At 43.4% G+C, this 14,857-nt stretch overlaps 1 protein-coding gene across 3 annotated transcripts in view; it reads right to left on the reverse strand.

The window, feature by feature from the left end:
- Positions 1-2,128: 2,128 nt before the first annotated feature.
- The window catches only part of LOC115548206 (uncharacterized), a 53,419-nt gene continuing 40,690 nt past the window's right edge, over positions 2,129-14,857 (reverse strand). The window contains exons 1-4 of one of the 3 annotated variants that reach the window (XM_030362677.1): positions 7,389-7,407; positions 7,152-7,222; positions 5,327-5,397; positions 2,129-5,024 (exon numbers count right to left, since the gene is read on the reverse strand). In XM_030362677.1, coding sequence (XP_030218537.1) covers positions 3,145-4,863 — 1,719 coding nt within the window. In that variant the 5' untranslated portion in view covers positions 4,864-5,024; positions 5,327-5,397; positions 7,152-7,222; positions 7,389-7,407 and the 3' untranslated portion in view covers positions 2,129-3,144. Of the gene's footprint in view, positions 5,025-5,326; positions 5,398-7,151; positions 7,223-7,388; positions 7,408-14,857 lie in introns of those variants that run through there. The other 2 variants (XM_030362676.1, XM_030362678.1) reach the window with 2 other exon arrangements.

The following is a 14,857-nucleotide window of genomic DNA, read 5'->3' on the forward strand; positions in this document are numbered from 1 at the left end:
TCCTTTGAGACCCCCTTTGATAAAAGGGGTTCTTTTATCAAAGGGGGCGCCTGTAAATCACTTCTGTATGTTACCCTGCGCCACTGAGCAGTTTGTATAGGAATGAATGGGCGGCCATTTTCCAGTCTGTGGTCCATCCTTTATGTCCATGTTCGATCCACACTTCAGGATTAGCCCGTTTTGAGTACTGCATCCGGGTCCTTGAAGTATACTTCTTTTCGCCGGATCTTACTCAAATTTTGGCTAGTAAGTACGGACAGTACGGGTATGGGAACACGGCACAGGTTCGAGCGTGTGCATGGGTTGAATTGCGTGTGTCTCACGCCGAATGCATGAGACATGAGAGCCCTGTACTTACGTGACACAAACCAGCACCGCAAACGTTCTCTCCCGCTTGAGATGACGTCTTTCTTTATAGGTTCATGGGTCTGATTCGCCGATTTCCCATGCTGATATCCCCGAAGATTCTCGGGCATCTTCGACAATTTGGCTATAGATTGTCTCATTACAAGCTAAATAATATAATTATAGCCTAATTATATATATAGCCTATACATATATATAGGCAATATATATAATTAGGCAATATACACATAGGCTAGCATTTGTGGTTTTGGCATAAACATAACTAGGGTGCACTGTACTATCTGCGCACACCCTTTCTGAAGCCTCTCTCTCGCTCTCTCTCTCTGTCCCTCCCTCTCTCTCTCTCTCTCTCGTACCGTTTTGTGGAGCACGTTAATTGTCTTAGAACACTCCCATTCAGAATGCATTGGTTTACATTTCGTTCTGTGTAACACGCAAAAAGTCGGACTATCGTGCTCTGGAACACGCTTCAATAGATTAACGTTTGTGCGCAGGAGCACGCAATCACGTGATACCGGGTTGTATCAGCAGCTCGTGGATTTCACTTTCTCTCAAGTTAACTGCTCATGATCATATCGCTGCGTTGTCTCTGTGGAGACAGCGCAACCCAACCCCACTGCCCAAGCCCCCCCCCCCCCACCCTGGAACCGCGGAGCCATCGCATTTACAACAGAAAGAAACCCAATAAACCATCAATGTGTGCAGGGTCCTCCGGGAGGGTAAATCGGGCCCGGGGTTCTAGCTCAAGCAGGATATTTACCTCGGGGAGTGTATACGCGCGGACCGTGCCGCAAAAAAGGCGTGCGTAAAACGGCCTATTTGGTAGTGTAAAAACGCTCAGTGAGAGAGGGCTGTATCTGAGTAGAATGGCTCCAAATAAGCAACAAAGTCAGTTAAAGGGTAATTCCGGTGTAAAATGGATTTGAGATATGTTTTGTATGATAACGAGTTGAAACGTTCGTTTTGGAGCACAAAAACCGCATATAGACGCTTTCTTCAGTTGGCTGTTTTTAGCCAAATCTATCAAAACGCTATAAACTTGGAACTATGTGGCAGTGGTTATGGCAAAAACTGAATCGCTATTTTAAACCACTTAAAAGGCTAGAAGTAGCCCGACACTTCTTTGGTAGTATGATAAGGGTCTTAACATATGAAACGAGCTATTGAGAACTTTGTAAGTGTACAGATTGTTTATTAAAAATGACATTTTATACACACAATACCATCAGATCACCCGTCTACATCATTTTGTTTTCAAGACTCGATAGGTAGATTGACAACAAAGAGATTGTGACAGCTGTCGGCAACACGCAAGTTCTGTGTTTGCCAATCTACTTATCGAGTCTTAAAAACAAGCGATTTAGTTTTTGCCATGACCAATAATCAATTAAATCAAAACCAAAACGTATTGAGCCTTCTTTTTATGTCCATGATTGAGCCCCGTTTATAAACAACCCTTCTGGGTTTGTCCGTTGGCTTGTGTCGATACTTCAAGTGTCGATACGTCATCTGTAAGCGCAGGACCTGGCAGCCGAGTCAATCTGACACCCTATGCTGACACCCACAACGGTACAGATGTCCTAGTGGGTGTGCCTTTATACAGAGTTAACACAAAACCCTCTCTGACTGTCGCCCCCTGCTGGTGGTTTCATGACCTCACTAAAACTGACCAGAAGGGGCAGCCTGCAAAGGATAACTTTAAACAAATATTGGAGAATATACAATGGGCATCAATCAAATAAAAAGGTTTAAAGTCAAAACAGATAATTGTAATCATCTTTAATTCTTTTAGGTAACGCATGATTCAACATGATTATACTTTAGTAAATATTGTTTTAGAGCCTTGGTTCTTGTCCTCTAATACAGGGGTTCTAAACATTTTCACTTCAAGACCAAAAGGAGAAATATGTGTCTCCCGGGACCCAAACTTATAAATATTGCATCATGAATTGCCATAACATCTACATTGATAAACTACTGATGAAGAACGCAACAAACCATGAATTAAAAAATAATGAGAAATGTATTAATCTCATGACAAAAGTACATCACAGTCATAATCCAATGTGCTGAAGTGTGTGTTACGTACACATACGAATTTGCACAATTAACTTGAAAAATTAGGACACAGAAGCACTAAATCAATACACTTAGTGACTCAGTTTTCCAGCTGGAGTGGAGTATGTGGCCAAGCATATAAAGTACACAGAACAACAGAAAGGAAATCAAAATCATGGTAATAAACTCAAAAATAGGGGAATAAAATCAGGGGAATACATTTATTTGTTCATTTCAACATCGCGATCTAGACTGAGCGAATCACAGAAGTCTCGCTTCAATGTAACCTCAGCCAGAGAGTGAACAGGTTGTGGGGGGGCTCCAAACCCAGCATCTAGGCTAAACAAACCAGTGAAGCAAGGAAGAACGCTCCTCTATCTGAATTAGGAAAATGCATTCACACATCAATTTACAAAATACCCAATAAGAAAGACAGATTAAAAACATTTCTATAAATTTCATTACTCAGTTAATTCTCATCAAGAGCATCCATGTAATTAAATCAAATTGAGTATAGATTATCGGAAAATAAGCCCTCACAGGGCTAACCCGACACCGACGCGGTAAATTGCCAAAAAATAATTGACCGCCGGAAGTCGGGAAGGCCCATGCAAGTGAACAGAACATTCTACAGCATTGACAAGAGCTGCGTATTAAGAGCCTATATTAACTTCTTTTTTGGGGGTTTGTGCTGGGAGAGTTACTAACCAGTGGACTGTCCTACCGCAAAATTGAGTCGGCCGTGGCCCCACTAGCAACCTCCCCCGTGGTAATGGCCTTTTTCTTCAGCTCCATGAGTTTACAGATGCGCTCCAGGTAGCCAGGCTTGGCCTCTGACTTCTCTCCCTCTATCAGCAGGTCGATGTATTCAGGTGTTGAGATTGGATCGGGCCTCAGAGCGATCTCCTTCAGGGTGTTGAGACACTTGGCTGAGCGCTCCATCAGCCCGACCACCTCATCCTCTAGGTGGTCGTACTCCAGCTCCATCTGTTTGATGATGTCACCAACGGACATGGCTTTCTTAGAGGCCCTCTCATACTGTTTGTTCAGCTCCTCGTAGGTTCGTTTTTCTTTCACCGTCTCGGAACCCCAGTAGAAAGCCTCCAGGGCATGCTTCGTTGTAGGGCACTCGCCTTTGCATTCTTTGCATTTACCAGCCCAGGTAAAGATCTCACAAAAATAATTTGTCACGGGAGTTGGAATTGTGGGAAGAAACGTTACCACAGTCTTAACCAGGTCGATACCCTGCCTTACCCAGCATGATTTGTGACAAGTGACGTTACATTCCTCACAGTTCATTGAGTATTCTTCGGTTTTAACTTTAACAGGCCTTGTGACGCTGACCTCATAATCAAATTCCTTACTGTCTGCGATAGCTGACTCGTGTGCTTGGAGAATTTGAGATTCTTTTTTAATCTCCTCAAGTTTAGTTAAGGCCAATTTCACCTTATTCTCGATATTATCAATGGAGATCTCCAGCTGAGCTCTCTGTCTGAGCACCTCCTTGGTTAAGGTCAAGCTCTTGGTCTCAATGACTTTCAGATCAGAAAATAAGTTTTTCATGTTTTTGGTTCCCATGTCCCAACACTTTTTAAGGCCTTCTTCTCCCTCATCATCATCATCATCCTCATCATTGTTTCCATCTTCTTCAATGTCACCCCCCTCATTTTCGTTGTATGCACCAGGTATAGAGTTATTGAATTTGAAGTGAATTGGTAAACCATTTTTCGTTTTAGGACATGGGACCCCGAATTCATTGATCGCCCCGAGAACCAGAGGTTTTGTGTTATCTGCAAATGTCACCAGAATCCGGATGTTCTCTGCCACATCTTTGCCAAATATGCGGAGCACCGAATCAAAGACGTATTTCTGTGTAGTTGTAAGCCGAGCTAGAGACGCTTGGGCCACGAAGCAGATGGCATCAATCTCGCTGATTCCACCTTTAGCCGAGAATAAATTTTCTAGCTGACTCATAATCAACTTATCTCTCTCTATGCCTCTCGTGTCTCCAAAACCCGGCGTGTCCACAATAGTCAGGGAGTAGTCGATCTGGAAGCCCTCTCGGTGGTTGAGCTTGTACACGGTGACTTCAGAGGTCTGGCTGTGAGCCTGAGACTTGGCCGTGCCTTCGTCTACCAACTTGAATCTAAAGGTATCGTCCCCTGTGACACCCAAGATGTAGTTGATCATCCTGTTGACCAGGGTGGACTTGCCCGCCCCAGTGGCTCCTAGAACCATGATGGTGCGGTTCTTTCTACCAAAGTCTTTTCCAAACATGAAGCATTTGCATCCCTCTATCTCCATGGACTGGGCTTCCAGAGGAAGAGTGTAAACGTCCAGAGTACCTGAACGTCCTTTAATCTTCTTGCCTTCTATCTTAACAGCTTCTGCCAACCGCATAGGGCGGGGCAAAACCACTGTTTTAAAAGGATTAAACATTGTAGCAATATTTGTTAACTTCTCAGAATTCTGACCAATTCAAACGGTTGTAAGATCTTCTGAGGAGTTGAGAAGATAGCAGGAATGTCAGCCCTGACAATCAACAGTTTGTTCCCCGTCTGAAACCAGATTGATCCTCGTAGAAATATCCCTGATGTGATCTGAAAATGAGACACAAACAGGTCAGGAAAACCTCTGCATGTTTGTGTGTGTGTGTGTGTGTGTGTGTGTGTGTGTGTGTGTGTGTGTGTGTGTGTGTGTGTGTGTGTGTGTGTGTGTGTGTGTGTGTGTGTGTGTGTGTGTGTGTGTGTGTGTGTGTTAAACAAAATGTAATGTTCCAAAACGAATGTTAACTTAAATACATATAGGCCTAACTGTTTTAATCTGGTGCTGTAGCAGGTCAATAAAGGTTTAATCATGGCAGCTGTGAGGTGGCCTATACTTTACAATGACGTGAACGCACCTGCTTGTATCGGTCTGGCCCAGGCCCAGGTTCAGCCTTCAACACAGAGATAAGACCAGCTCCGGGTAGACCTAATGAAATGCTCAGTGTTAAATACCGCAATTGTTATAATATGAATCACAATGAAACGCCCATCCATTCCGTCCACTCGAGTGATAACGTTCCAAACAGGGTCACCAAATCAGTACCACCCGCAACAACTTTATTGTGTTAGGTGTCAATATAACTGATCAAAGCACGTTTCTGTCCTACCTTGGCTGTCCCGGCTGAGAGCAGGATGAGAGCTCAGTCTCTCTACGGTGCCTCTTAAAGCTGAGCTGGGTGGGCTACACCCAGGAGGGGGGTGGCTAGCTCATTATTTGATGTCACACCATTTCTAAGAAATGCTCCGATTACTTTCCCCCCACACACTGTAGATGAACCAGGCAAGTGCATAAAAGCTGGAGTCGGTACCTGAACGCTTCACTGTGACTGTCTAATGGGTTCATGCAGAATTGTGCATTCTCCACGGGGCTCAATAAAGTGTGATCTTCTTAATCCCCCAAATAATGTTAAATATGACATGCAATGCAAATGGATTAGCCTATAAGCCTTCATGTTTATACGCACATCCTCTCTCTCTCTCTCTCTCTCTCTCTCTCTCTCTCTCTCTCTCAGCCTCTCTCTCTCTCTCTCTCTCTCTCTCTCTCTCTCTCTCTCTCTCTCTCTCTCCAAACACGTACACACACAGAGACACACAGAGACAGTTCACAGGCGCAACATATACACGCATGTATCATAGGTAGCAAATTCATGTTTTGGTTTGTATATTTGTCCACATAGCGGTATTTCTATATCTCATATTTTTTTGGAGAAAGAGTTCAGTTACAGTACACACACTTATTTCACACATGCGTTACATACAAACTCTCTCTCACACAAACACACACACAGAGAGACACACACACACACACACACACACACACACACACCCACCGACAGCACAGCTCACAGACATTTTGTACGCCCTAAACAGTATAGTGGCCTGCGAAACTATTAAGTCCACGTGAGCGCGAATATTCATGATACGTATATCTCTGAACCAATCAGAAGGCAGGATTTTACTGGGAAAAAAAGATTTGCAGCCCGGTTTATGTTCATGTTATTCTAGGTTTGTTGATAGATATGACAGTGTATATTCAGAACTATCTGTATACTTAATTCTATATGTTATGTTTATACTGCAACCAGGTCTGGTTATTGGAAACCTATTTTACGACAACACCCTAAATGTACTCTCCACGGTGATTTGAATACTCCCATCATGCCTTGAAATCATTTAACTTTCATTTAGTGATACAGCTCTGACTTTGAGCTGACAAATCTGTACCTAAAAGTTTTAACCCTTCTTTTATTGTGCAACATTCATTTTTAGATTTAAATACTTTTGACGCCGGCACATGCATGGGCACTAATGTCCTTGTGCGTGAAGGTGCATATAGACCTATTGTCCGGTGAACCGGACAGCATGCATCTAGAGATAGTTTGACTTCAAATAATGAAAGAGCCAGTAGAGAGTGAGTGAGTGTGTGTGTGTGTGTGTGTTTGTGTGTGTGTGTGTGTGTGTGTGTGTGTGTGTGTGTGTGTGTGTGTGTGTGTGTGTGTGTGTGTGTGTGTGTGTGTGTGTGTGTGTGTGTGTGTGTGTAACAAAACGTAATGTTCCAAAACTAATGTTAACTTAAATACATATAACTGTTTTATTCTGGTGCTGTAGCAGGTCGATAAAGGTTTAATCATAGCAGTTGTGAGGTGGCCTATTCTTTACAATACAATGACGTGAACGCACCTGGTTGTATCGGTCTGGCCCAGGTCCAGGTTCAGCCTTCAACACAGAGATAAGACCAGCTCCGGGTAGACCTAATGAAATGCTCAGTTGTTATAATATGAATCACTATGAAACGCCCATCCATTCCGTCCACTCGAGTGATAACGTTCCAAACGGGGGCACCAAATCAGTATCTCCCGCAACAACTTTATGGTATTCGGTGTCAATATAACTGATCAAAGCACGTTTCTGTCCTACCTTGGCTGTCCCGGCTGAGAGCAGGATGAGAGCTCAGTCTCTCTACGGCGCCTCTTAAAGCTGAGCTGGGTGGGCTACACCCAGGAGGGGGGGTGGCTAGCTCATTATTTGAAGTCACACCATTTCTAAGAAATGCTCCGGTTTCCCCCCCACCCTGTGGATGAACAAGGTAAGTGCACAAGAGCTGGAGTCGGTACCTGAACGCTTCACTGTGACTGTCTGATGGGTTCATGCAGAATCGTGCATTTCTCCACGGGGCTCAATAAAGTATCTTCTTCTTAATCCCCTTAATAATGTTAAATATGACATGCATATGGATTAGCCTATAAGCCTTCATGTTTATACACACATCCCCTCTCTCTCTCTCTCTCTCTCTTTCTCTCTCTCCAAACACACACACACACACACACACACACACACACACACACACACACACACACACACACACACACACACACACACACACACACACACACACACACACACACACACACACACACACAGTTCACATGCGCAACATATACACGCATGTACCGTAGGTAGCAAATTCATGTTTTGGTTTGTATACTTTTCCACATAGATATTATTTCACAAATGCGCTACATACAAACTCTCTCCCTCACAAACACACACACACACACACTGGCAGTGATATGCGTACAATACTTTCTCGATTGCATGTCATATTTAACATTATTAGGAGGATTAGGAGGAAAGAAACAGGCCTTCCTAAACTTCCCCGAGGCCCCTGCTGTCTCTGGACCGCCAATCAGGAGCCTCATAATAGACCCCACAGAGTGGTTGTTATGAGGTCCCTGACCAATCAGGAGCCTCAGGATCTCTGGACCGTCCAATCAGAGTGGGTGTTATGAGGTCCCAGTGACCAATAGGAGCCTCAGGATTTTCAGGTCGTAAAATTGCAGAAGTAATTTAAGTATTTTGTTTTAGATAAAATGTAATTTAAAAGTTGCTTTTTTAGTGGAGATGATAGATGATAAAATATGTAAGTTGTTGTTCACTAATAAACTAGGCAATCACGATGGAAAATTAAGTTGAAAGTTGAAATAATAACAATTCCTAGTTGTTTAAAATAGATCTATTTTGACGCCCACCTCCAGCATTTAATGAACCCGGGGTCAAGCAATGGTCACGAGTTGTGGTGGGGGTGACATGGCAGAGTCAGGATCCGAGGTGGAGATGGATAGGGACCCCTTATCAGGGCCAGTCTGTCAGCCTGGGGTCCGAGGTGGAGATGGTAGGGACACCTTATCAGGGCCAGTCTGTCAGCCTGGGGTCACAGTTCAGCAGGGCCATCATGCTATCAGAGGCTGGGATCGAATGTGTGGAAGGAAGGATTAATGGGTTACACTCCTCCAGCCTTCACTTGATATATGATATATATATAAGATTATACAACGGGGGACCTAAATCCAGCGATCTGATTGGTTCCCAACTGTTGTATAATGAGCGTATACATAACTGCTATGACGCCCGATCATTTTGTGAAAGTTTGCATATCACTCCACGCCTGGAAAAAACAGTTACAAAGTAAAACATGTGTTGGATGATGGAGAGGGTGTAAATGTTGTTACTCCGGGAGTGAGCAAGGCGATGGAGAGACTAACGATAGCTTAGGCACACGGCGAGTGAACTGCTCCATGGGATAAATTGCCGGCGAACCGCTCTATCGGAGCCTTCTCTCGGAGGGACGCTAAAGTGTGTTGCATAGCGACCGTCGATGCATAGCGGCAGCCAGGAGGGACTACTTTTTTGTATTCTTTAATAAAACGGCTACTTTGACTTTCTTTGTTTCTTTTTAAATGTCTTAACAGTGGTATAATGACGCCTTATCATTTTGTGAAAGTATCACTCCGCGCCTTGAAGTGGAAAGTGTCAAAGAATACAACCGTATTTTTACTAGTGTGTGTGTGTGAAGTCATTTAAGGGGGTCGCCGGCCCTCCGCTGCGCGTCGGGGCCGGACAACGCCCCTTAATAACAGTGGTATAATGAGCACATACCACAGCCTGGCGTGATCTATTGCTTAAGTATATATCCTTGGAATAGAATAGATGAATGGATAGCTAGCTGGGCAAATTAATAGATAAATAAATAAATAAATAAATACATATGTAAATAAAAATGAAAGTACATACTGTGATGGAAAGTCTACATGTTACGTTTTTCTTTATGAACTCAGGGTTTGTATATCTGGTTAACAAAGGCTTTTGGTTTATTGGGGGCCCGCTGCCCTCAAGGATCCGATCTAAGTGTATAAAAACTCCTGACTTTAGTCACTCAGAGGACTTTGCCGAGCGTACCTTTAGAGTATGAAGTAAGACGCAGGGCGAACTCCCATCTGAGGCCTCAGATTATTGTAGTGTATGCCTGTTATGTTGTTTGTTGATGCATGTTGTGATGCATCTTTGTTCGTACTTTTATTACAAATATATATGACCACCAATTGTCTACAGGTATTGTGTGCTTATTGCATCTAAATATCTCATCTGTCTTAGACGCAAATTCTGATAGAGAAATTGCCACGACAATACAAAAGTACATGCGTTGAGGATTTAAAACTGCCTTTTTGTAAGCCTTCTAAATGTTGCTTTTTTTTTATTGTTCAGCTCTTCTGCGTGACCTGTTGGTTAACCAACAAATCCTGATGGACCAGCAAAAGACCAAGATACGCATGATCCCAGTCCCCCACAGACCCACCAGGGAGCTCAGAGGACGTCCACCACCTCAAGGCATACTGCCTGTTGTCATGATCCCAGACCCCCACAGACCCACCAGGGAGCTCAGAGGACGTCCACCACCTCAAGGCATACTGCCTGTTGTCATGATCCCAGTCCCCCACAGACCCATGGAGCTCAGAGGACGTCCACCACCTCAAGGCATACTGCCTGTTGTCATGATCCCAGACCCCCACAGACCCACCAGGGAGCTCAGAGGACGTCCACCACCTCAAGGCATACTGCCTGTTGTCATGATCCCAGTCCCCCACAGACCCATGGAGCTCAGAGGACGTCCACCACCTCAAGGCATACTGCCTGTTGTCATGATCCCAGTCCCCTACAGACCCACCAGGGAGGTCAGAGGACGTCCACCACCTCAAGGCATACTGCCTGTTCTCCTCTAGGGGATAAACTGTCTCTGGAGGTCCTGGAGGGCGACCTGGCGAGCCAGCGGGACCTTCGTCAGGAAGTGGTGTGCTGCTTTTGATTTCCTTTGTTTCCCATACATAGACCAATGTGTGGCGCAGCGCCACAGGATCAACACCGAGCGCCAAATTGATTCTCTCTCTCTCCCCAAACCGGATGTAAGCTTGCTCTGAAAGCCCCCTAACAGACCTAACCTCTTACAGCATTTCGTGGAAATGGTTTGACTTCAAATAATGAAAGAGCCAGCAGAGTGTGTGTGTGTGCGTGCGTGCGTGCGTGCGTGCGTGCGTGCGTGCGTGCGTGCGTGCGACCTGACCGGGCTTTATGGCCTGTTGCATATTTGAAAATAAACTCGTCGAATATGAACTCTCATGTAACGAGAGGGTCTGTTTATAGGTCGGAAATTGGCGCACGTGACTTTCCACGCCAAGGTTCTGATCTATAAATAACTAACTTGACGGGAGAATGTGTGCAGCCCTAAGAAAACTCTGACCAATGCGTACACACACACACACACACACACACACACACACACACACACACACACACACACACACACACACACACTGCTGGTTCTTTCATTATTTGAAATCAAACCATTTCCAAGAAATGCTGTTGCCATCCCATCTCAGCTTTAAGAGGCGTGGTAGAGAGTGTGTCTAAAGTATGTCAATCTAAAGATGAATGTTACACAATAAAAGATGCGTTAAGCTTATAAGTACCGATTTGTCAGGTCAAAGTCAGAGTTTTACCACTAAATGAAAGTTAAATGATTTCAAGGCGTTATGGGAGCAATGAAATCACCGTGGAGAGTCCATTTAGGGTGTTGTCGTAAAATAGGTTTCCAATAACCAGACCTGGTTGCAGTATAAGCATAAAAATATATAATTAAGTATACAGATAGTTCTTAATATACACACCCTCTGTCATATCTATCAACAAACCTAGAATAACATAAACATAAGGATGTGTTTGTGTGTGTGTGTGTGTGTGTGTGTGTGTGTGTGTGTGTGTGTGTGTGTGTGTGTGTGTGTGTGTGTGTGTGTGTGTAGCGCATGTGTGAAATAAGGATGTGTACTGTAAGTGAACTCTTTGTCAAGAAAAATATACAAACCAAAACATGAATTTGCTACCTACGGTACATGCGTGTATATGCTGCGCATGTGAACTGTTTGTGGGGAAAATGGGCGAGGGGCAACACGCGAACACACCAACTTGTATAGACCAATTCACACAACACAACTTACACTCACAAACGTTCACCGGAAAAAACACAAATTTACATAAACACACTGACACACACCCACACGTGTGTACGAACACATAAGCAACACATGCACAGACCTGTCAGGAGTACACAATAGGCACACACAATGTTTATGAATGATCTTTATCAGGATGGTACTTGAGGACAGGAGATGGTTGGGTGCGGGTGAAAGCGACCGTGCATGAGTGTTGTAGTTTCCGCCTTTGCTGACAACACACCGTAAACAACTTTGGAGTAATCGCTCGATCGAGCTCCGCACGCATGTCCACGCGCATGCGTAATACTACCTTTGTTGCTCAGCTCATGAATATAATATATATATATATATATATATATATATATATATATATATATATATATATATATATATATATATATATATATATATATATATATATATATATATAAATATATAATATAATATTTATGAGATTTTCGTAAACCTACGGAACGTCTTAGGGGTACCCATCAGACATTCTTCGGACTACTCTGCATACTGTCCGGTGTTGTGCCGAATTTCGACCCCCTCGCATATTACAACCCCCCTTCGCGTGAACGCGCATTCGCTTATTGTCAACGCCCGATACTTTCATTTAGTTCGAGGCGCTCTTCCTTCTGACAATATTAGTCACAATTAGTGTTTATATTATATCACAACATCACAAGTTGAGCAATTTATCACAGAAAGTGATGGCATATTTTAGGTTGTAAGTTTTAAGACGAACACATCGCAATGGAACCTCAGACGACCCATGTACTTAAATACGTTAAAAGTAATACATTTATGCATTATGTTATTTGCTCATTGTTAGCAGAGATGGTTTGCTCAATGGTCCTGGTGTGCATACCCAGTGCTAGGCCGAATAAAATAAATGTAGAAATAACACACAGTGGAGCATCAGTGCTGTTTGACTGGAACTAACCATTGTTTATTAGAGCGCGCGCTCACTTGACCTCTCCTAGGTCACATGTCTATTCAGGGACGCTGGATGCAGGATGCCGCTGTACACACAACACTGCATACAGCATATTATGTATAACAAAGGAAATGCAACAGATTGTGACAATGGAGGGCATATACTGTGTGTCAACACTCATATTATTTTTTTCTTGGTAGCCTACCCTAGAAAGCACATACAGTGACAGTTAACAGTGACTGATCCAAAACTAAGAAAATCCTTTACTATGTACAGACTCAGTGAGCACAACATGAATTGGCTGTCAGAATACAACTCCCCCCCCCCCCCCCCACCTGCCAAATGTCCCCTGTTATGACTACACGTCTGAGTGTCTACACGTCTTTCCACAGTCACATCCAGTGGCCTATGATGTAACCCCAAAAAATGTGAAGTGTCTCAGACTTCGCAAACAAGGAATAGGAGGGGGGGTTGTAATACGGCAGGCTAAATTGGCTGGATATTGAATATATCCAGTATATATATATATTCAATGTATCCAAAATATATATTGGATAGGATATTCAATATATATTGAATATATCCAATATCCTTCACAGGCCACCACAGGCCTGTGAACTGTCACTCACCAAAACTCTCGTGATAATTGGAGAAAGGTCACCTGAAGTTCAAAGCCGAAGACTTCATAATGAAGAAAATGTTGTCTTTTCAGTAACACTCAACACTCAACCATCAATACGTTTCTCAGACTTTGCAAACAAGAAATAGGAGAGGGGTGATGAATATGGCAGGCTAAATTGGCTGGATATTGAATATATTCAGTTCAATATATCGAAAATATATATTGGATATATTCAATTTATATTCAATATCGAATATATCCAATATCCTTCACTCACTCGAAGGCGAGGCTGTGCTCACTGAGTCTGTGCATAGTAAAGGATTTCCTTCGTTTTGGATCAGTCACAGTTAAATGTGCTTTCCAGGGTAGGCTACCAAGAGGTTGTCAAAATTAATATGAGCAAATAACTTAATGCATAAATGTATTACTTTTAACTATTAACCCTGCGTTCACACCAAAAGATGCAAAAAGTTGACGCGCGTCGTGATCCCATACAAAGTGAATGTAGAGACGCGTTGCTGCTTTACTGCCGCAGCATTTGCTGCCGAGAAAACGGGCAGCAAAACTTGATTTGCGGCGCGTCAAAATCTGATTTGCGGCGCGGCATGCCCGTGCCCGTTGCCGGGCACGGGCGAAGGGCGCGTTCACGTATTTTGCGGCGCGTCAAATGCTGCTCGAGTTGAAATATTTCAACTTTTGACGCGCCGCAAAAACTTTGATGCGCCGCAAAACTTTTGACGCGCCGCAAAACTCAGGCGTCAACGCGTTCGGGCAGCAAATGCATCTTTTGGTGTGAACGCAGGGTTACGTATTTAAGTGCTCTCGTAGTTCATTATCGTGAATGTTGTATCGTACATGGGTCGTCGGAGGTTCCATTGCGATGTGTTCGTCTTCAAACTTACAACCTAAAATATGCCATCGCTTTCTGTGATAAGTTGCTCAACTTGTGATGTTGTGATATAATATAAACACTAATTTAGACTAATATTGTCGGAAGGAAGAGCGCCTCGAACTAAATGAAAGTATGGGGCGTTGACAATAAGCGAATGCGCGTTCACGCGAAGGGGGGTCGTAATATGCGGGGGGGGGGGGGGTCGAAATTCGGCACAACACCTGTTAATGTCCACAAGGCAATATGCATATGGAAAATTAGTGCCTATACGCGGTGTCAAAAGTAGATAATCTCCCCAAACAACTTTACACATTACACAATACAAGATGTTTCATCCAGGTAAAGGGTATCGATTCTATGGATAACCTATTTCGATTTTGCGATATTGAAAATCTAGAAACTAGAAAATTGTGTAATGTCTAAGTTGTTTGGAGAGATTTAGCTATTTTTGGCCCTAATAGGGGTAACCAACAGACATTATTGAGACTCCTCTACTGTCCGGTTAATGTCCACAAGGCAAGATGCATATTGGCAATTAGTGCTGTCGCGTTTTTGAAGAAAGTAGTTCAATCCGGGTCGCTTTTAACTCACTTTATTTGTTAAAGTATT

Source organism: Gadus morhua, chromosome 8 (genome assembly GCF_902167405.1).
Source record: "Gadus morhua chromosome 8, gadMor3.0, whole genome shotgun sequence".
Taxonomy (NCBI): Eukaryota; Metazoa; Chordata; class Actinopteri; order Gadiformes; family Gadidae; genus Gadus; species Gadus morhua.